This window comes from Piliocolobus tephrosceles, chromosome 13, assembly GCF_002776525.5.
Source record: "Piliocolobus tephrosceles isolate RC106 chromosome 13, ASM277652v3, whole genome shotgun sequence".
In the NCBI taxonomy this organism is placed as follows: domain Eukaryota; kingdom Metazoa; phylum Chordata; class Mammalia; order Primates; family Cercopithecidae; genus Piliocolobus; species Piliocolobus tephrosceles.
In genome coordinates, this window is record NC_045446.1 from 21,322,156 (window position 1) to 21,343,271 (window position 21,116).

The window sequence follows — 21,116 nt, forward strand, 5'->3', positions numbered from 1 at the left end:
GGCATAGTGGCACATGCTTGTAATCCCAGCTACTTGGGAGGCCGAGGCAGGAGAATCATTTGAATCCGGGAGGTGGAGGTCGCAGTGAGCTAAGATCATGCCATTGTACTTCGGCCCGGTCAACAGAGTGAAACTCTATCTCATAAATAAGTAAACAAATATAAAAATAAATTAGCTGGGCGTGGTGGCAGGTCCCTGTAATCCCAGCTACTCGGGAGGCTGAGGCAGGAGAATCACTTGAACCCAGGAAGTGGAGGTTGCAGTGAAAGGAGATCATGCCACTGCATTCCAGCCTGGGCAACAAGAGTGGCTCCTTCTCAAAAAAAAAAAAAAACAAACAAACCCACAAACCTTTTTAGACAGCTATCAGATTATTTCTTTCTTGTAATAGAAAGAAAGCTATTAGGTTAAAGGAATTGCACTTTTTTTTTTGGCATTTTAAAATTTACAGTTTTTGCTAGCTTTTCTCCAGAACAGTTGAATCAACTTAAATCCCTAACAACAATGACCGAGTTCCTACACATCCTTAGGAATGCAGAAATAAGGGTGAATATATATATATATATATATATATATATACACCTTTTCTTTTCTTTTTTGTTTAAAGAGATAGGGTCTTGCTCTGTCAGCAAGGCTAAAGTGGAGTGGTGTGATCACAGTTCACCGTAACCTTGAATGCCTGTGCTCAAGCAATCCTCCCACCTCAGCCTCCGGAGTAGCTGGGACTGCAGGTGAGCTGCTGCGTCAGGCCATGAATACATTTTAGTTTCTTCCTTGGCCATATGTATTTCTTTTGTGTATGTGATATCGTAAAATATATATTTGGACTTCCACCCCACCCACTTTTTCTTGGCATACAACTCCTAAAATCCTTAGAATCTCCAAAGTGCTGTCTTTTTGTATAGTAGTGAGTTGACTTACGGCTGGTAGCCCCTAGGCAGTTTCAGGATGGTGGCAGGTCCTTGGAAAGACTAAGGCATGATTAGGACTTTCAGCCCCACCCCTCAACCTCTGGTGAGAGAAGAGGGGTTGAAGGTTAAGTTGATCACCAGTGGCCAATGGTTTACGCAATCATGCCCATGTAATAAAGCCTCCATAAAACCCCAAAAGGACTGAGTTCAGGAGATTCCAGAGAGCCGAACACGTGGAAGTTCCTGGAGAAGGCATGGAAGTTCTACACCCTTTGCCCCATATGTCGCCCTGTACAGCTCTTCATTTGTATCTTTTCTAATTTAATAAACCAGTAAATATAAACAAGCTTCCTTGAGTTCTGTGAGCCACTCTGGCAAATTAACTGAACTCAAAGAGGCAGCTGTGGGAGCCCCAACTTGAAGCTGGTTGGTCAGAAGAGGCTGGGACTGAATGGGGTGGGCGGAGTCTCGTGGGACTGAACTCTCAACCTGTAGGATCTGATGCCACTGCCAGGTAGACGTGTCAGAACTGAACTGGAAGCCACCTAGCCGGTGTCAGCTGCAGAACTGATTGGTTGCTTGGTGGTGGTGTCAGAAACATGTTGTAAGAGAACAGTGGGAGAAACTGAGATGTTTTTTCCATTCACAGTGTACTTATAAAACAATCTCACCTGACTGTGATGGTTCACACCTGTAATCTTAGCACTCTGGGAGGCCAAAGAAGGAAGATCACCTGAGATCAGGAGTTCAAGACCTCCCCTCCTCCCCGAACAATACAGCAAAACCCCAACTCCATGAAACAATTTTAAAAAGTAGCTGGGTGTGGTGGCATGTGCCTCTCTTAGCTACTTGGGGGACTGATGTGGGAGAACCACTTGAGGAGTTTGAGGCTGAAGTGAGCCATGATCGTGCCACTGCACTCCAGCCTGGACAACAGAGACCCCATCTTTTTTTTTTTTTTTTGAGACGGAGTCTTGCTCTGTCGCCCAGGCTGGAGTTCAGTGGCGCAATCTCAGCTCACTGCAAGCTCCGCCTCCCAGGTTCACGCCATTCTCCTGCCTCAGCCTCCCAAGTAGCTGGGACTACAGGTGCCGCCACCACGCCCGGCTAATTTTTTTTGTATTTTTAGTAGAGACAGGGTTTCACCGTGTTAGCCAGGATGGTCTCGATCTCCTGATCTCATGATCCGCCCATCTCGGCCTCCCAAAGTGCTGGGGGATTACAGGTGTGAGCCACCGCACCTGGCCAGAGACCCCATCTTAAAAACAAAACAAAACAAAACCTTGCTGCCTCTCTTTAACTACCTGACAGTTTATATATCATATTTTAAGAATGTGGTTTCTAGTTGATATGACTCTAGGTGATTATTCTCTTCTTGTCTGTGCTTTCTGACTTTTTCTACAGTGAACATGTATTATTTAAATTTGTAAAGTGCTTATTTTTTCTAATGTGCTATCCATAGGTCATCTTGTTAACACTGAAAGTTTAGAACACTATGTAATACGTTTTATCGCTTTTTTTTTCTTTTTCTTCTTAAACTGTAATGACAACTATAAGCTCAGGTCTGAGGAAAAATCTTGTCTTTTTCCCTCATATATTCATTTATAGAAAAAAAAATTCCTCTCACAGATAAAGGGCTAGGTAGAGCACCTCAAAAATGCAACACCTTTTGTATTTTCTTGCTCCTTACCTTTCTTCCCTCAGATTTTTACCCTTATCACAAATCTAGGTCAAAGCTATTTTCAAATGATTGCCTAAGGGACCCTTCCGTATGCGATCCCTGCCAGGCTACTACTGTGGCAAGCAAGATGAGTTTCACAGGGACAGAATGATGCAGGCAGAAAGTCTGTTGCTCCACTTCTCATGGAATTATCTCTTCAGGATTCAAGTCTAACCATCATCGGCTTGCATCTTCTTTGAGGTTTAGAGAAGTACAAGTTCACAAAATAGTAGCCCAGCTTCCACTCTTCAGAGAGATACACATGAACTCCTGGCTATAATTGTCAAAACAAATGTGTAATATAAACAGATCTTTTACTAGAAACAGTTCATTGTATGAGATTGAGAAAACTATTATAATGAACTGCCAAGATTTGGAAATATATTTGTTAATTAGGACTTTCTGAAGCTAGAGTACTTATACAGTATTTTTGAAAAATCAGAGGCCAGGTATGGTGGCTCAAGCCTGTAATCCCAGCACTTTGGGAGGCCAAGGCGGGAGAATTCCTGAGGTCAGGAGTCTGAGACCAGCCTGGCCAACATGGTGAAACCCCGTCTCCACTAAAAATACAACAATTAGCCGGGCGTGGTGGCGCACGCTTGTAGTCCCAGCTACTCGGGAGGCTGAGGCAGGAGAATAGCTTGAACCTGGGAGGCAGAGGTTGCAGTGAACCGATATTGCACCACTGTACTCCAGCCTGGGTGACAAAGCGAGGCTCTGTCTCAAAAAAACCAAAAAAAAAAACAAAAACAAAAAAACAAAAGCAATTAGAAACCAATTTTAATCTTATAGGATATCAAGTCATCAAAGTAAAAAAAAATTTTTAATAAATGAAAATGCTATATCTTGACTATCATCTGAATTTCCATGGCCTTATATCCCTGTTTTCTAAAGTTTTACCCTCCACTGGATTTTACCTTCTCATTTTCAGTTCCTGAAATATACAAATGTATCTTTACAGGTGCAAATTTACATAAAATAACCTAGGTATGGGACACCTGTATTGCAGTTATCTATATTTGAACATCTACAGTGTTGCAGTCCATTTTATGAGAATATTCAGGTCTGTAAACAATCACCATTCTCCTAATTGGTAAGCAAGTTAGTAACCATTTTCAACATGAACCAAAAATGAATAACTTCTTACAATAGTGCTACCAGTCCACATTTTCTAATTCACGTCACCAGGACACATACAAATAACATAATTAATAAAGTAGAACATTTGCAACTATAAAAGGAAGGTAAGTGAAAAGCTGGATCAAGACACAACAGTCATGGGTTTTCTCCTTTGCATACTTGACTATATTCTTATAAACACAGACACAATGTAGTTTTGTTGTTAGAGCTGTTTTATATGTAACTCAGAAGGGATTCAAATTCCAGCAGCAAATATTTATCGAGCACAGTGGTAGACAGAATGATGGCCCACGTCTTAATCCCTACAACCTTTGAATATATTACGTTATGTGGCAAAAGGGAATTAAAGTGTTAATCAGACTGAGGTTGCTAATCAGATTACCTTAATTAAAATAGTATCACCTGGATTATAAGGAGGCTCTAATCTAATCACAAGGAACTTAAAAGTGGAATGGGGCAGTCAAAGAGAGGGATGCGACTAAGATAGAATGGTCAAAGGACTGCAACACAGCTATCTCTGAAGATGCAGCAAAAGGGGGCCAAGAGCCAAAAAATGTGAGCAGCCTCTGGCAGCTGTATAAAGCAAGGCAATGGACTCGCCCCTACAGCCTCCAGAAACGTATGCAGCACTGCTGTCTCCTTGATTTTAGCCCAGCGAGACGTGGGTTGGACTTCTAACCTACATAACTGTAAGATTATAAATTAGTGTTGTTTTAAACCAATAAGTTTGTGGCAATTTTTAATAGCAGCAATAGGATGCACCCACCAATACATGCACCCACTAAGTGCCAGACATAATACTAGACATGAAGAAAGTGAGCATGAGCCTAAAAATTATTAGTCAGATAGGTCAGTCAAATATTTTAAAGGGGACACTAAAACCAGTGCCAGAAATTGAATCTTATTAGCTAGATCATTACTCAGGTGATGGTAAACTCAACAGCCAGGGAATTACTTTGATATTTCGCGCTGGAAATCACTGCTCTACAAAAAAGAGACAATCAAGTATAGTTAAACTTGATTAAGCATCAAAATAGTAGTATCAAATGTTGGGGGAAGATATCAGCATAACTAATTTATTTTACTGCAATCCCATCCCAACAAGTGTGAAACACGCATTAATAACAAAGGTTTAATTTGTCTATGAAGGCAACAAAACCAAACCGAAGGTTCCTTTTTGTTCATATGTCTACTGATAGCCACAACACTGCTAAGCTATGGGCAATGGAAGGAATAAGTAGTCTTTCATTAGAATCAAATTATAAACAAATGTTTTACATATCCCAAATACTGTTGGGCATTTTCAAACACTACTGTTGCAGTCTTTTACGACAATTTTGGCATTATCTAAGAAAATAAAATATAATGCATTAGTTGAACCAGATAATTCCATTTCTTTTTTTTTTGAGACGGAGTCTCGCTGTGTCACCTAGGATGGAGTGCAGCGGCGCGATCTCGGCTCAATGTAAGCTCCGCCTCCCGGGATCATGCCATTCTCCTGCCTCAGCCTCCCGAGTAGCTAGGACTACAGGCACCCGCCACCACATCTGGTAATTTTTTACATTTTTAGTAGAGATGGGGTTTCACCATGTTAGCCAGGATGGTCTCGATCTCCTGATGTCATGATCCGCCCACCTCAGCCTCCCAAAGTGCTGGGACTACAGGCATGAGCCACCACACCTCACCCCAGATAATTCCATTTCTAAGAATTCATCTTACAGATACAAGCATAGAAACATGCAAAGATATACAAATGAGCGCCTTCACTTACTACAGTATTGTATATGATAGAAAAAACCTAGAAACAATCTAAATGTCTGTCACTAGGGCGCTGATTAAATACATTACAGAATATCCATTCAACAGAACACTAAACAGTCTTAAGGAAAGAGGAGGTAGCTTTTTATTTTTGACATTGACAGATGTCTAAGTCTTGTTATTAAGTAACTAAAAGTTAGTCATGACGGCCAGGCACAGTGGCTCACGCCTATAATCCCAGCACTTTGGGAGGCCAAGGAGGGCGGATCACTTGAGGTCAGGAGTTCAAGACCAGCCTGGACAACAGAGTGAAACCCATCTCTACTAAAAATACAAAAATTAGCCGGGCGTGGTGGTACAAACATGTAATCCTGGCTACTTAGGAGGCTGAGGTGGGAAATCACTTGAACCCAGCCGGTAGGGGTTGCAGAGAGCCGAGATCATACCACTGCACTCCAGCCTGGGCAACAGAGTGAGACTCATCTTGGGAGGTTGGTGGGGGAAGGCATGGAACAAAATGTTTCTGACTCTGTGTTAAAAAAAAAACAAAAAACTATGTGTTTGCAAACACACAGAAATATTTAAGAATACACAAGAAAGGCCAGGCACGGTGGATCACGCCTGTAATCCCAGCACTTTGGGAGGCCGAGGCGGGTGGATTACCTGAGGTCAGGAGTTCAAGACCAGCCTGGCCAACATGGTGAAACCCCATCTCTACTAAACTACAAAAATTAGCCGGGCATGATGGCAGGTGCCTGGAATCCCAGCTACTCGGAGGCTGACGTGGGAGAATCACTTGGACCTGGGAGGCGGAGGTTGCAGTGATTCCAGATAGTGCCATTGCACTCCAGTCTGGGTGACAGAGCGAGACTCCATCTCAAAAAAATAGTAAAGTAAGAATACACAAGAAAAAGTTCATTATGACTGCTTCCAGGAAAAGGGACTGCAGTAGTTTTGAAACTTTCACTTTCATTTTGTAACATGCTGAGTAGTTTGGGAAAAAATACTTTTCAATAATAATTATGTATCTTAGAGTTTTTAATTCAATTTAAAATTGAAAAAAGTTCTTTTTTTTTTCTTTTTTAGAAATTTGATGTTTTACAAATAAAACCACAGAAATTTTTCTTACGTTGGTAAAAATGTTTAGAACTGCAGAAAAGAAAACAGGGTGTGGATGAAAACATTTGAGCCTGAGTTCACACTTTGAGGCTTCCTAGCTACATGGCGTTGGCTAACAAGTTCAATCACGTTCAGCATACATTTCTTTATTCAGCAGAAAGAAGATCAACACTCACACCTTACTGGGTCTGTAAGAAGATAACATGAGATAATGGGCGCAGTGGCTCACGCCTGTAATCCCAGCACTTTGAGAGGCTGAGGCAGGAGGACTGCTTAAGGTCAGGAGTTCGAGACCAGCCTGGCCAACATGGTGAAACCTCGTCTCTACTGAAAATACAAAACATTAGCTAGGCATGGTGGTGCACGCCTGTAATCCCAGCTATTCGGGAGGCTGAGGCAGGAGAATTGCTTGAATCTGGGAGGTGGAGACTGCAGTGAGCCCAGATCATGCCACTGCACTCCAGCCTGGGCGACAGAGCGAAACTCCGTCTTGAAAAATAAATAAATAAACAAACACAATAAAATAAAATAAGTGCTGCCAGGCATGGTGGTTCACCCCTGTAATCTCAGCAATTTAGAAAGCCAAAGTAGGAGGATCATTTGTGCCCGGGGGGTTCCAGATCAGCCTGGGCAACACAGTGAAACCCCATCTCCACAAACACAAAAAATAAATTAGCCAGGCCTGGGAGTGAACACCTGTAGTCTCAACTACTTGGGAGGCTGAGGTGGGAGGATTGTTTGAGTCCAAGAGTTCAATGCTGCAGTGAGCTATGACTGTACCATTGCACTCCAGCTTAGGAGACAGAGCAAGACTGTCTGAAAAAAAAGAAAACAAACAAAAAACCTGAAGTGGGCAGGGCATGGTGGCTCATGCCTGTAATCATAGCACTTTGGGAGGCTGAGGAGGGCTGATTGTTTGAGCCCATAAGTTTAAGACCAGCCTGGGCAACATTACAAAACCCCATCTCTACAAAAAAATATAAAAATTAGCCAGACGTGGTAGCAAGTACATGGAGTCTCAGCTACTTGGGAGGCTGAGGTGGGAGAATCGCTTAAGCCTGGGAGGCTGAAGTTGCAGTGAGCGCGGTAGCTGATGCCTATAATCCCAGCACTTTGGGAGGCCAAGGCAGGCAGGAGTTCAAGACCACCCTGGCCATCCTGGTGAAACCCTATCTCTACTAAAAATGCAAAAATTAGCTGGGCATGGTGGCAGGCACCTGTAATCCCAGCTACTTGGGAGGCTGAGGCAGGAGAATTACTTGAACCCGGGAGATGGAGGTTGCAGTTAGCCGAGATCGCGCCACTGCACTCCAACATGGGCGACAGTGCAAGACTCTGTTAAAAAACAAACAAACAAAAAACCCAATAAAATAAACAATAAAATACCTGAAGTGAATATGGAAAATGTAAGCATAAGAGAGACAGATAAAAGACATGTTGGAGAGATAATATCTCCAAATAACCAACAAGAAAGTAGATGATCTTGCACCACTGCACTCCAGCCATGATCTAAGGCACCATTTTACATCTCTGGTTCAGAGTGTTCTTAGAGAAGACTTAGGTTGCCTAGGACTTTTATTTGTAAGAGAGAGAAGGAATAAACTGGCTTGTCACCTTTAAAGCAAATGCACTGTCCCTGCTCCAGACTACTAAAATAATGGCGGCCCTTCTGTATTTACATTAGCTATTACAGGTGTAAATAACTCCTTGCTTGTACACATTCTTTCTCAGTATTTCCTGAGTGTAAACCATACATCAGCCACAGTTTTAGGCACTGGGGTTGCTTCACTGAACAAAGGTTTTGCCTTCACAGAGCTTATGTTCTTGTCAAAAGACAGGCAATACATATAATACAGTGCCAGCAATAAGTGCTATGAAGAAAAATAAGGCACAGTGGGCTGGGTATGGTGGCTCATGCCTGTAATCCCAGCACTTTGGGAGGCCAAGGAGGGTGGATCACCTGCAGTAAGGAGTTCAAGACCAGCCTGGCCAACATGGTGAAACCCCGTCTCTACTAAATACAAAAAATTAGCCAGGCATGGTGGCGGGCACCTGTAATCCCAGTTACTTGGGAGGCTGGGGCAGGAGCATCATCTGAACCCAGGGGATGGTGGTTGGAGAGAGCCGAGACTGCACCACTGCACTCCAGCCTGGGCAACAGAGTGAAACTCCATCTCAAAAAAAAAGGAAAATAAGGCACAGTAAGAATACAGAATAGTAGAAATAGATGCTGTTTTATTTTTCATTTTATTTTATTTTTGAGACAGAGTCTTGCTCTGTCACCCAGGCTGGAGTGCAGTGGCACAATCTCAGGTCACTGCAAGCTCTGCCTCCCGGGTTCACGCATTCTCCTGCCTCAGCCTCCCGAGTAGCTGGGAATACAGGCGCCCATCACCATACCCTGCTAATTTTTAGTATTTTTAGTAGAGACAGGGTTTCACGGTGTTAGCCAGATGGTCTTGATCTCCTGACCTCGTGATCCGCCCACCTCGGTCTCCAAAGTGCTGGGATTACAGGCATGAGCCACCGCGCCCAGCTCAAATAGATGCTGTTTTAGATAAAAGTAGTCAGAAGAGATGACATGTGAAGAGAGACCTGTAAGGAGAGAGAGGCTGAGCCATGATGCCATCTGCAGAGGAAGAAGCAAGGACAAAGGTCCAAAGGCAGAATCAAGCTTGTTGGTTTGAAGAACATTCCGAGGGCTGGTATGGCTGAGGCAGAGCACACCACACCATACGAGGAGGAGAGTGGTGTATGAGGCTGGAGGAGTTGACAGGGGCCAAGTTCTAGACCTTACAGGACCTAGTAGGCCATAAGGAAAACTCCAGATCTTAATCTAAGTATGATGGAAAACTACCGAAGATTTTCTGGTGTTCTTTGTTTCCCTTCTATCCCAAAGGGAGTGACATGATCAGCTGTGCTTTCTAAGAGATTACTTTGGCTGCTCTGGAGATAACAGATCTAGGGGACAAAAGTAGAAGCAAGGAGACCAGGTAGGAAGCCACTGCATAGATTCTGTAAAGAGATGAAGACAGTATTGACTGGAGTTACAGAAATGCAGGTGGAAAGACATGGCTGGATTCAGGAAACATTCTGGAAGCAGGACTGACAAGTTATTGCTAGGTTGGGTATGAGATATGAGAGAAAAGAGTCAAGAAGATACCAAAATTTTGGACCTGGGCAATTTTGTGAATGGGGGAAGATTAGGTGTGGTGGGGTAGAAAATCAAGAGTTTAGTTTAGGACATGATGTATTTGTGCTGACAGCTAAATGGTGATGTTCAGTAGGCAGTTGGATATATGAGTCTGAAGTTTAGGGAGAAGTTGAAACTGCACATAAGATTTGAAGAGTCTTTAGAATATAAAAGGTATTTTAGGCCCCGAGACTTCGTAAGATCACCTGGTGAACATACGTACAGAGGGAAGAAAAGGGGCACACCAACATCTAAGACTTATCAAGAAAAGGCAAATTCAGAAGAAGAGAATCAGAAGTCAGGGCAAGGGATTGAGAAGAAAAACCAGGAATGTGTGGTGGCTCTTTTGTATGCTAATATATGTAAGAGCTATTACAGGTGTAAAAAGTTGCTGGTTGCACACATTTTCTCCCCCTTATTCAGTATTTCCTCAGTGTATACTATGTGTCAGCCACTCTTTTAGGTAAGCATGTAAGAAAATAGCTGAGTAAGATATGAAGACAAATGCTGGGCTGCTAAGAACTCAAGATTAGTGAGAAACGAGCATAGGCTCCGGGTATCTTGACAAGAGTTGTAGGGATGAAGGATGAATTGGAGGGGGCTTAAAAGAAAAGGATGGCCAGGCGCAGTGGCTCAAGCCTGTAATCCCAGCACTTTGGGAGGCCGACACGGGCAGATCACGAGGTCAGGAGATCGAGACCATCCTGGCTAACATGGTGAAACCCTGTCTCTACTAAAAAATACAAAAAACTAGCCGGGCGAGGTGGCGGGCGCCTGTAGTCCCAGCTACTCGAGAGGCTGAGGCAGGAGAATGGCATAAACCCGGGAGGCGGAGCTTGCAGTGAGCTGAGATCCGGCCACAGCACTCCAGCCCGGGCAACAGAGCGAGACTCCGTCTCAAAAAAAAAAAAAGAAAAGGATGAGAGAGGAGACTCCATGAGCACAAATAACTCTTTTGGGGTGTCTGTCTGTAAAAGAGCCACACATACACACAACAGACATTCCCCTTGTTTTCACTTCTGCTATCAAGGAGTACAGCTGAGATGCAAGTTTTACCTTACAACCTGCTCCTTAACATTTTGGAGAGCAAAGTTGTTCTAATTTGTGAAGAGAGCAACTCGCGAGCCCTCTTATTTATTCTTCACTATCAGAGCGCCTTCTGTTTACTTTCACCAGTGTGGCTTCTCAACTGCAACAACTGCTGAACCCCACAGCTGGTTCTAATCCCTCCTCAACAGTGCAGCTGCCATTTCTCATCTATCTCGCCTCTGTTTTTTCGATTCTTTTCTCCTGCTTTTTTTTTCTCTTGTCTCTTGTTGCCCCGTACATTTTGCTTTTTGATGCCTGCGCGTTAAAGCTGACGTTTTAGATATATCTAAACCATTACAAAGACAGCAAGGATGATTTCCCCTTGCATAACGCGGCATGACCACAGTAGATAAGCAGGAATGATCTCTGAAATTATGACTCTTCTCATCTACTGTGCACCTTTTCTGAGGGCCTAAGGGCTGATCCACTAATGCGTTAGTCAAAGTTTTACAGACATGGAAGTCTGAGGCTTCCTTTAGGCTTAGTCCCCAGATGACTAACATATTACTGAATACTATAAGGATTCATTGAGAAATGTCTAGTGTGGCATTTACCTAAGTAGGCAAGCCCAACATAGTATGGTAGATGCTTTCATAAAGGAATTCAGGAATGCTATGGAAGAACATAGAACAGTTTATTCAAATTTGGGCATCCCAGAAGCTTCAGTGAGAAAATGATGTTTATATTATGATGAGTATGACTCAGCTAGACTCGAGTGTTGGGGGAAGAACAGCATGTGCAAAGGACCAGAAGAAGTGAGAACACGGCATATTTGGGGACACTCACAAAAGCTAAGTCAGTATGGCTGTGTGTATTATTCTAGGGTGAGGGTGGGGTATTCAAGGATGACCAGAGATAAGGCTAGAGAGGAAGGGCCAGGTCACGTAAGATATGTTCAAGAATCTGTCTCCCTTCCCCAACTAAAACCTTGTCAATATAAAGAGGCTGGACGATATCCTGGGATATGCACCAAACTATTAAAGGTAGCTTTCTCTGGGGAGTGAGAGTGCACAGAGGTGGAGGGATTTCACTTTATTACTTTAAATACTCCCATGCTGCCATGGTGCATGTTTATTTTCACAATGCCAAGCATTATTTCTGAATTTTTTTTTTTTTTTGAGGCAGAGTCTCACTCTGTCACGCAAGCTGGAGTACAGTGGCATGATCTTGGGTCACCGGAACCTCCACCTCCCGGTCTGAAGAGATTCTTCCGCCTCAGACTCCCAAGTAGCTTGGATTACAGGGGCATACCACCATGCCCGGCTAATTTTTTGGTATTTTAGTAGAGATGGGGTTTTACCATGTTGCCCAGGATGGTTTCAAAATTTTTAATTACATAAAACAAAGGACAAGAACAGGAAGCTGTGGCAATAATAAGATGGCCTGAATTAGAGTAATGATAGTAGCTAAGGGAAAAAGTAAAATATAATTAGTAAAACAAAGATCTTGGTAAGGGCTAAGGGAGACAAAGGAATTAAAGACAACTGGATTTCTGACATGAACACATAGGTAGTTAGTTGTATTAGTCTGTTTTCATGCTGTTGATAAAGACATGCCCGAGACTGGGCAATTTACAAAGGAAAGAGGTTTAATGGAGAACTCACAGGTCCACGTGGCTGGGGAAGCCTCACAATTATGGTGGAGGAGATTTGGGTGGGGACACAGTCAAACCATATCAACAGCGGTTGGTAGTATCTTTCATTACATTAGCAATAATACGGTTTGATGCAATTTAGGGGTAAAAATGAGTTTCAACTTGGTCATTTTAGCTTGAAGTACTCAGGAGACATTCACATGGAATTAAAACTTATAGGCTGGGTGTGGTGGCTCATGCCTGTAATCCCAACACTTTGGGAGGTCGAGGCTGGTGGATCACCAGGTCAGGAGTTTGAGACCATCCTGGCCAATACAGTGAAACCCCATCTCTACTAAAAATACAAAAATTAGCTGGGCAAGGTGGCATGTGGTTGTAGTACCAGCTACTCAGGAGGCTGAGGCAGAAGAATTGTTTGAACCCAGGAGGCGGAGGTTGCAGTGAGCCGAGATTACACCACTGCACTACAGCCTGGCGACAGAGCGAGACTCCAATTCAGAAAACAAAAAAAAAAAAAGGTCTTAAATCTACAACTCTGGAGGAAAAAAAATACATTACAAAAGGAATGCAGATCCTCTCAGCATATATATGGTAACTGATGTCCTGAGACAAGATGAGGGTGCTCAGGTGTATGCAGAGAGTTTAAAAAAACTAGAACAGAGGGTGGAATTCTAAAACTGAATTTCTTAGACTGATGTGTGGTCTACCTGCGTTATACTCTCCTAAGGAGTCTGATAAAAACGTAGAATCCCTGGCTTTACCACCAACCTACTGAATCAGATACACTGGGTGTCCTGGAAATCCACATTTTAAGCAAGCAACTCCCAACTCCCCAATTATTTCTGTGCAAGGTAAAGTCTGAGACCTACTGATTTAGAGGTTGAGTATGAAAAAGAGCAAGGGCAAAAAACCAAAAACAACAAAGTTGAGAAGGAGATGAGCTGGCCAGGCATGGTGGCTTACGCCCGTAATCCCAGTACTTTGGGAGGCCAAGGCAGGTGATTGCTTCAGCTCAGGAGATCAAGATCAGCCTGGGTGACATGGTGAAACCTTGTCTCTTCAAAAAAATACAAAAATTAGCTGGGTGTGGTGGCACATGCCCGTAGTCCCAGCTACATGGGAGGCTGAGGCGGGAGGATCACTTGAGCCCAGGAGTTCAAGGTTACAATGAGCCATCATCATGCCACTGAACTCTAGCCTGAGCAACATGATATAACTCCATCTCTACAAAAAATAAAAAAACTAGCCAGGTGTGGTGGTATGCACTTGTAGTTCCAGGTACTAGGGAGGCTGTGGTGGGAAGATCACTTGAGCCCAGGAGTTCAAGGTCACGGTGAGCTATGATGGTGCCACTGCACTCTAGCCTGGGTGACAGAGTGACCTTTAAAAAATAAAGAACATTATGGCGGGGTGCGGTGGCTCATGCCTGTAATCCCAGCACTTTGGGAGGCTGAGGCAGGCGGATCACCTGAGGTCAGGAGTTTGAGACCAGCCTGACCAGGAGAAACCCCATCTCTACTAAAAATACAAAATTAGCCGGGCATGGGGGCGCATGCCTATAATCCCAGTTAGTCAGGAGGCTGAGGCAGGAGAATCACTTGAAATCAGGAGGCAGAGGTTGAGGGGAGCCGAGATCATGGCATTGTACTCCAGCCTGGGCAACAAGAGCAAACCTCCGTCTCAAAATAAATAAATAAATAAATAAATAAATAAATAAATACATAAATACATAAATACATAAATAAATACATAAATAAATAATAAAAAATAAAATTGAAAAATTGAAAAAGTAACTGGGAAAATTATTTAACGTTCTAATTTATCTCTGTATATTTCCAAGCTCCTTTCACTGCCCTACAATATAAACAAAGTCTGAATCTGGGTAATTTATAAGACGAAAAATAATAGTGGACAATATCTGAAAAAATGGACTGAATGAGAATCACTTTGAAGCGAAGGTCTTGGACAAACTGCAAAGGTTTGCCAGACGCCTAGCAAATTGGTGAATAACCGCCATGACCTGTCCAGGTGTAACTAAATTCCAGAGTATATAAACATAGAAAGTCTTCTATGACAAAAAAAGATGAGTTACTTTTGAAAAGCGCAGAAATAAAGCTGTCAGCTTCACAGTGCCATATGGATGCTCTCTCCCAGATTAACCAAATTACTTAACATCAGACCAAAATTAAACCAGGCCTTCACTTACAAGCTATTAATGGCTGGGCACAATGGCTCGCACCTATAATCCCTGCACTTTGGGAGGCCAAGGTAGGAGGATTGCTTGAAGCCTGAAGTTTGAGACCAGCCTGGCTGACAAGAAACCCTGTCCCTACTAAAAATACAAAAATTAGCCAGGTGTGGTGGTGCGCACCTGTAGTCCCAGATATTTGGGAGGCTGAGGCAGGAGAATCGCTTAAACCCAGGAGGCCGAAGTTGCAGTGAGCTGGAATCACACCATTGCACTCCAGCCTGCGTGATAAAGTCAGACTCTGTCTCTCTCAAAAAAAAAAAAAAAAAAAAAAGAGGATCTGTACTCTGAAGATGTTGGCCTGACTGAAAGGCAAAATGATTAAGTAAATGCCAAATGAACTCACACTTACTTAGGACCCTTTCACACCCACTTACCCTGAATCTTACATTATCACAAAACATTCTATGGAGATAAAGCAAACTAGAAAATAAGATATCTTTACTTCATTCTTTCCATTTTTGCTTTTATGTTTCTTTGTAGTCCTTCATTTGTAGGTATTATGAGAGGAAAAAATGTACTTGAAACTTACTGAGTACAAAGTGCTCACCTGCATGCTACTGCAGACTAATCCATTTTTATTTACTATTGCTACCAAATGCCACACATTAGTTACATGACTTTGAGTGACTTTCTCTCTTAGGAGTTGTACTATATAATCTTTAAGAATGTTTTCCAAATCTGAAAGTCTACAGTTCTAAGTAAGATTGGAGAAGAGGGAAATGGTGACAAAGAATACAAATATTCAAATGTATAAGACAGTTGATACAGATGATACTCTTTATTTACTTAAATTTTTAGCCCTTCACTTATGAAGAAAAAGAATATCCAGAGGCAGAGAACTCAGTGCTAGCAATACAACTTCTTGATTCAATAAGGCTACAGCTAACAAACTGGTAACATTTCAAGAGTTTCTCTGTTAGCTGCTACCTAGAACATGGAACATATTTTTTTTTCAACGAAATGATGTGCTATAGAGTGGTTAGGCTCTTAGGCAAATGCACAAAAGTTTAACCTTTGATGCAAGTACCTTTATTGTCTGCTAAACCTTGAAATATAAAAAATCAAATGAATTTTCATCTCTCCTGGTAAAGACTCCTTGCTGTGCTTAAAAAGTTATAATGGCCAGGCAAGTGGCTCATAACCGTGAATCCCAGCACTTTGGGAGGCAGAGGCAGGCGGATCACAAGGTTAGGAGTTCAAGACCAGCCTGTCCAGTATGGTGAAACTCTGTCTCTACTAAAAATACACACACACACAAATTAGCCGGGCGTGGTGGCGCGCACCTGTAATCCCAGCTACTCGGGAGGCTGATGCAGGAGAACAGCTTGAACCTGTGAGGCGGAGGTTGCAGTGAGCGGAGATCGCACCATTGCACCCCAGCCTGGGCAACAAGAGCTAAACTCCGTCTCAAAAAAAGAGAAAGTTATAATGACGGAAAATGTCCGTTTAAATCTGTATTTTGGGCAATTCAGAATTTTAAGTCATAAGTATTTCTTTATGATCACTGTGGAAAACAATGACCCACGTATCTACTTTGGATAGGTTTAATATCAAAGGTTCTCAAAAGGTATGTACCACTCTAATTTTCTAAAAGCTGTTAATCCAGTTAGCCCTTAGCCCTTTCCCTGGTAGTAGGTCACTTTAAAACTGAAATCACACTTTTGCTTTCATTCAAATATTGTAACCAAGAATAAGTAGCAAGAATTTGGTATGTCAGTTAGGACAAAGGAGACAGATGGTCCCCACCTTACCATGGTTCAACTTACAATTTCTTGACTTTACAATGTTGCAAAAGTGATACTCACTTGGTAGCAACTGTACTGACTGTCCATACAACCATTCTGTTTTTCACTTTCAGTGAAGTATTAATGAATTACATGAGGTATTTTGACACGTTATTGTAAAAGAGACTGTTAGATGATTTTGCCCAAATTTTGGCTAATGTAAGTGTTGTGAGCAGTTTAAGGTAGGTTAGGCTAAGCTACAATGCTTGCTAGATGCATTAAATGCATTTTTGACTTACAGTATTTTTGACTTACAATGGGTTTATCAGCACATAACCCCTTCATAAGCTGAGAAGCATCTGTATATACTAAGCTTTTAATTATGTTTCTAAATGTACAAATAAATCTGCAATATATATGGATTTCATATACTAAAAGGATATTTCAAGTCCTTAAGTACAGTATACCCAAATGTGATAATTAATCATGACCTAAATTGAGAGTTTGGATTCTACCTACATACAAATTATTGCCAGGAAGGGAAGCATGGGTCATGCACAATCAGCTATCAGAGTGGAACTCAGCAGCTCACCACAGCACCCAACTCCTTTGCTTTATTTAGATGTGGCACCTTTTCTTCAGATTAAATCCAACTTTCCTCCCCTGGTCTCTTATTGTTACACTGTAGACATCAACCTTATTTCTTCTGGCATAAAATATTGCGGCTGCCTGAACATAACACTGTAAATGTTATGTATAGCAAATACTTGGAAAATTCAATGAAAAGGATCACTTAAAAAGTCATGTAATAAAGAAATCTTACTTTTTAAAATTTAAGCCTAATTACTGAGTGCAGGAGTGACTTGGCAGAGATCCAAAAGATTCTTCAGCTCTCCCCCTCTTCTGAGGCAAGTTTCCAGTAACCCCTGCTTTTGCCCGTTAATACATATGTATCCAAAGTGCAAAAAGAAGGGATTTGTTAAAAAAAAAAAAAAAAAAAAGACTCTACTTTCCCATTGCAATGTTAAGCATATACATAAAACATTGCCACCAGCTTTCACTTTTTAGATGGGCTACTTTTTCAGCTGGGTGGTAGGACACCAAAATGGGAAGGAGAAGTCAATGTCATAGAGTATAAATAGCTGTGGCCAAAAACAATATTGCAGAAGAGCCAACAGGAGAAAGGCTCCCCAAATTGCAGCAGGAGTGACTTAATTCCACGTCTCCCTTCATAAAGACCTCAGGGAAAACCACCATCAGGAAACAAAGAAGGGTGGAAGCAACCAGCACTCACATATGGACTTACAGTGTTTTCTTGGGTTTCTGAAACACATACACATATATTCAAACTCTCAGCTAGTACGGCAATGAAAAGGAAACTGTTCTTTATGTATGTCACATAGAAAATGTTACCCAATAGGAAGACGGTCTTTTCTCAGATATGCTGAAAAACAATCATGAATACCTAGGCGGATTTTTAATTATATTTAATTTACTTATTATATTTGAGATAGAATTTGCTATTACATTACACGGCAAATCTAAAGGTAAACCTCACCTTAAACGTTGCAATGTGCTCCTATCATGATTCATTACACACAACCCAAAGGACCAGTAATTTCCCACTACACTAGTTAAAACGTTTTAGATCAGTGGGCTAAACTGCATGGGGCACACACTTCACTTTCTATATGTTTGCTAGACACTTCAAGATTGTTCTCCAGTGTTCGAAGTCAGTAAGTTTACCAAGGTTCTGTAGCGGAATACACACGTACACACTCCTTAGGCATCAGCAGCATTTACAAAATGCAGGCAATCATAAAGTTATATAAGAAAAGCAGTCTCGCCTCTGAGGAATTAGTTCAGGCATACAAGAATCCAGGAAATCGCATATCCTCCATGCAAGGCTGGGTCACAGGAACTAGGTAAAGAAACAAAGCAAAGTACACTGGGAAACGAGGGCAGTAACAGCTGAAAAGATGCAGGCAACGCCACCAGCGGCATCTTCAAGCATTCCTTCGGAAGGGGAGTGTTTCTATATTGTTTCTAATGAGCCACTGCTGACCTAAGTAACGGTACAAGCTGAAACCAACACAGCCAGAACGAAATCCACCATGCGGTAGACGAGACTAGGGGAGCAGCATGAATGGTCCACAGGCTAGGGGTGCAGAGCTGTCACACACCCTGGGACTCGCGCACACCCTGACGCTGCCACCTGCTTTCTATTTCCTCGGGGAGGGCCGGTGACGCGTGAGCCCGAGAAGCACCAAAAGCAGGAATCCTGAAATCTGTGATTTCTAAACCCCGAGCCAAAAAACGGTCCGTAGGGCCCGTCCCCCGCAGCCTGGAGACTCTTCCCTACGCGGCGCGCGACCCGCGAGGTGGAAGGGTGAGAACTTCCACGCGGCCAAACGAGGACCAGGAGACAAGTGGGGAGTGGGAAGTGCCTGGTCCGAATGCAGGGAGGCCGGGGTCGCGGTGCCACCACGGTGTGAAGGTAGGCTGGGGGCGGGGCCGCGCGGAGCCCAACAGCCAGGGGCCAAGCAGGGGAATCCCCCCGGGGCGAGGGCGGGCACGGGCAAAGAGGGACGCCCCGGCCGCTACCTGCTGCTGGATCTTCCCGTCCTCCGTGACGACCCAGTGCGTGGTGGCGAAGGCCCCTCGTGCCGCTACACTCAGCAAGGTTGAAAGGCTGAGGAGCCAGCCTGGGCCGGAGCAAGGCGGCAGCTCGTACCGGCCACGGACCCCTACTGCCACCGCCATCTTGCCCCCCCTGCCGGGCCACTCACACCGGAAGCGGAAGCTAGTCTCCGACGCCTGCCATCTTGGAGAGGTCGGCGCTGGAGGAGGAGCAGGAGGAGGAGTCGAGAGGCGTCGGTCGCTGACTATCAGGTTTCCTCCTCCTGGGTTTGGGCGGCCAGGAAGCGCGACATTCGGCTCTTTTCCCACCTTGGCTTCAGGGATGGAGACCGCTTTTTTAGTTATTGTTTTTCTGTGGGTGGTTCGATCTCGGAGCGTGGGAACCGGAAGGAGAGAAAAGCAGTGGCTTAGGTGGAGCTTAAGCAGAAGTGAGAGGAGTCAGTTTTGTTGTTTTTTAAATCTTTGATTTTTCGTTTTATTTCTGGTAAATAGTTGGGGAACAAAAGGTGTGCTTTCGAACCACCTATGGGAAGAGAGGTGTTGCTTTTATTCTTAAAGTCTCACAATACTGGAAGCTTCAGAATGGAGACGGTTGTTAGTCTAGCGCACCGCTGTCCGGTAATGCGAGCCACGTGTGCAATGTAAAAATAGAGGGAAGTAATCCTACTAGTACATTTTATTTAACTCAAAATACACAAAATATTAATTCAGTGTGGTCGGTACACATCATTGAGGTAATTGAGGTAGTTTCCTTTTTTTTTTTTTCTTTAAGTCTTGGAAATCGGTATTTTACACTGACAGCTTATCTAGTTATATTTCAGGGGCTTAATAGCCGCATGTGCCTACAGTACTGGTCAGCACAGGTCTAAGCTAGAGGTCTGGGTCTGGAGACCAGAAGCATTGGCATCACCTGGGAGCTTTTAGACATGCACATTCTCGGCTCTTCTCCGTCTCCCTGGCAACCTGCCGAATCAGACTACAGTTTAGCAGCAGCCTCAGGTGACTGGTATATATATTAAAGTTTGAGACCCACGTCCCTCTAGTGAACCAGCAGGCAGGCAGGTGACAAGCTTGGCTGCCAGCTTCTTGCTAGATACGTCATTTTAGGTCTTTCAAGATTGTCCTCTGTGTTTGTTATTTAAGGTTGGTATGCTTTTGGTTTTCTCCTTGGGAAAAGAAGGATGAAAATATTGTTTAACCACTTCCTTACACAAGTGTATGCGGGAGAGCAATTGCTAAGTGTTTAAACACCACGATATAGAAATATAGAAACAACCACAGCATTGGGTTTTTTATGTTGTTGTTGTTTTTTCTTCATTCCAGGAACAGCTTTTCTTAAAGGCTTGAAGACTGAACATTCATTTCATTAAAAATATATGGCTTATTTGCTTTTTGCCTGGTACTCTGATAGTCTCTGGGTTTGGAAATGTCACCATTGAGCAGTGTGCAATATAGTGAGATACTATTGGCAGGTTAACAATTAAAATACAGGATAATGGGGGTGTATGAAGGCATATGTACAGGAGAGAGCAACCAACCAGGTGAAAAAAGGCTTGGAGCTCAGGTACTGGTTCAGGCAGAATAATAAGTGAAAAGGTGAAGTCAGCCACGCACGGTGGCTCACGCCTGTAATCCCAGCAGTTTGGGAAGCCGAGGTGGGTGGATCACGAGTCAGGAGTTCCACCTGGCCAAGATGGTGAAACCCCGTCTCTACTAAAAATATAAAAATTAGCCGGGCGCGGTGGCGGGCGCCTGTAATCCCAGCTACTCAGGAGGCTGAGGCAGAGATCACACCACTGCACTCCAGCCTGGAAGACAGAGCGAGAATCCATCTCAAGAAAAGAAAAGGTAAAGTCAGTGGCATGTTGTAAGAGTTTCTTTCTTAGAGTTTAGACATAGGCAACAGGGAGTGTTTCAGAATTTTATTTTATTGTTTGTTTATATTTTTGAGACTGAGTCTCGCTCTGTCGCCCAGGC

The 21,116-nt window shown here is 43.2% G+C and overlaps 1 protein-coding gene across 3 annotated transcripts in view; it reads right to left on the reverse strand.

The window, feature by feature from the left end:
• TTC17 (tetratricopeptide repeat domain 17) overlaps positions 1–19,327 on the reverse strand; it is a 149,007-nt gene extending 129,680 nt beyond the window's left edge. For all 3 annotated transcript variants that reach the window (XM_023215819.1, XM_023215821.2, XM_023215820.3), the window contains exon 1: positions 19,104–19,327. In XM_023215819.1, coding sequence (XP_023071587.1) covers positions 19,104–19,262 — 159 coding nt within the window. In that variant the 5' untranslated portion in view covers positions 19,263–19,327. The remainder of the gene's footprint in view (positions 1–19,103) is intronic.
• Positions 19,328–21,116: the final 1,789 nt, after the last annotated feature.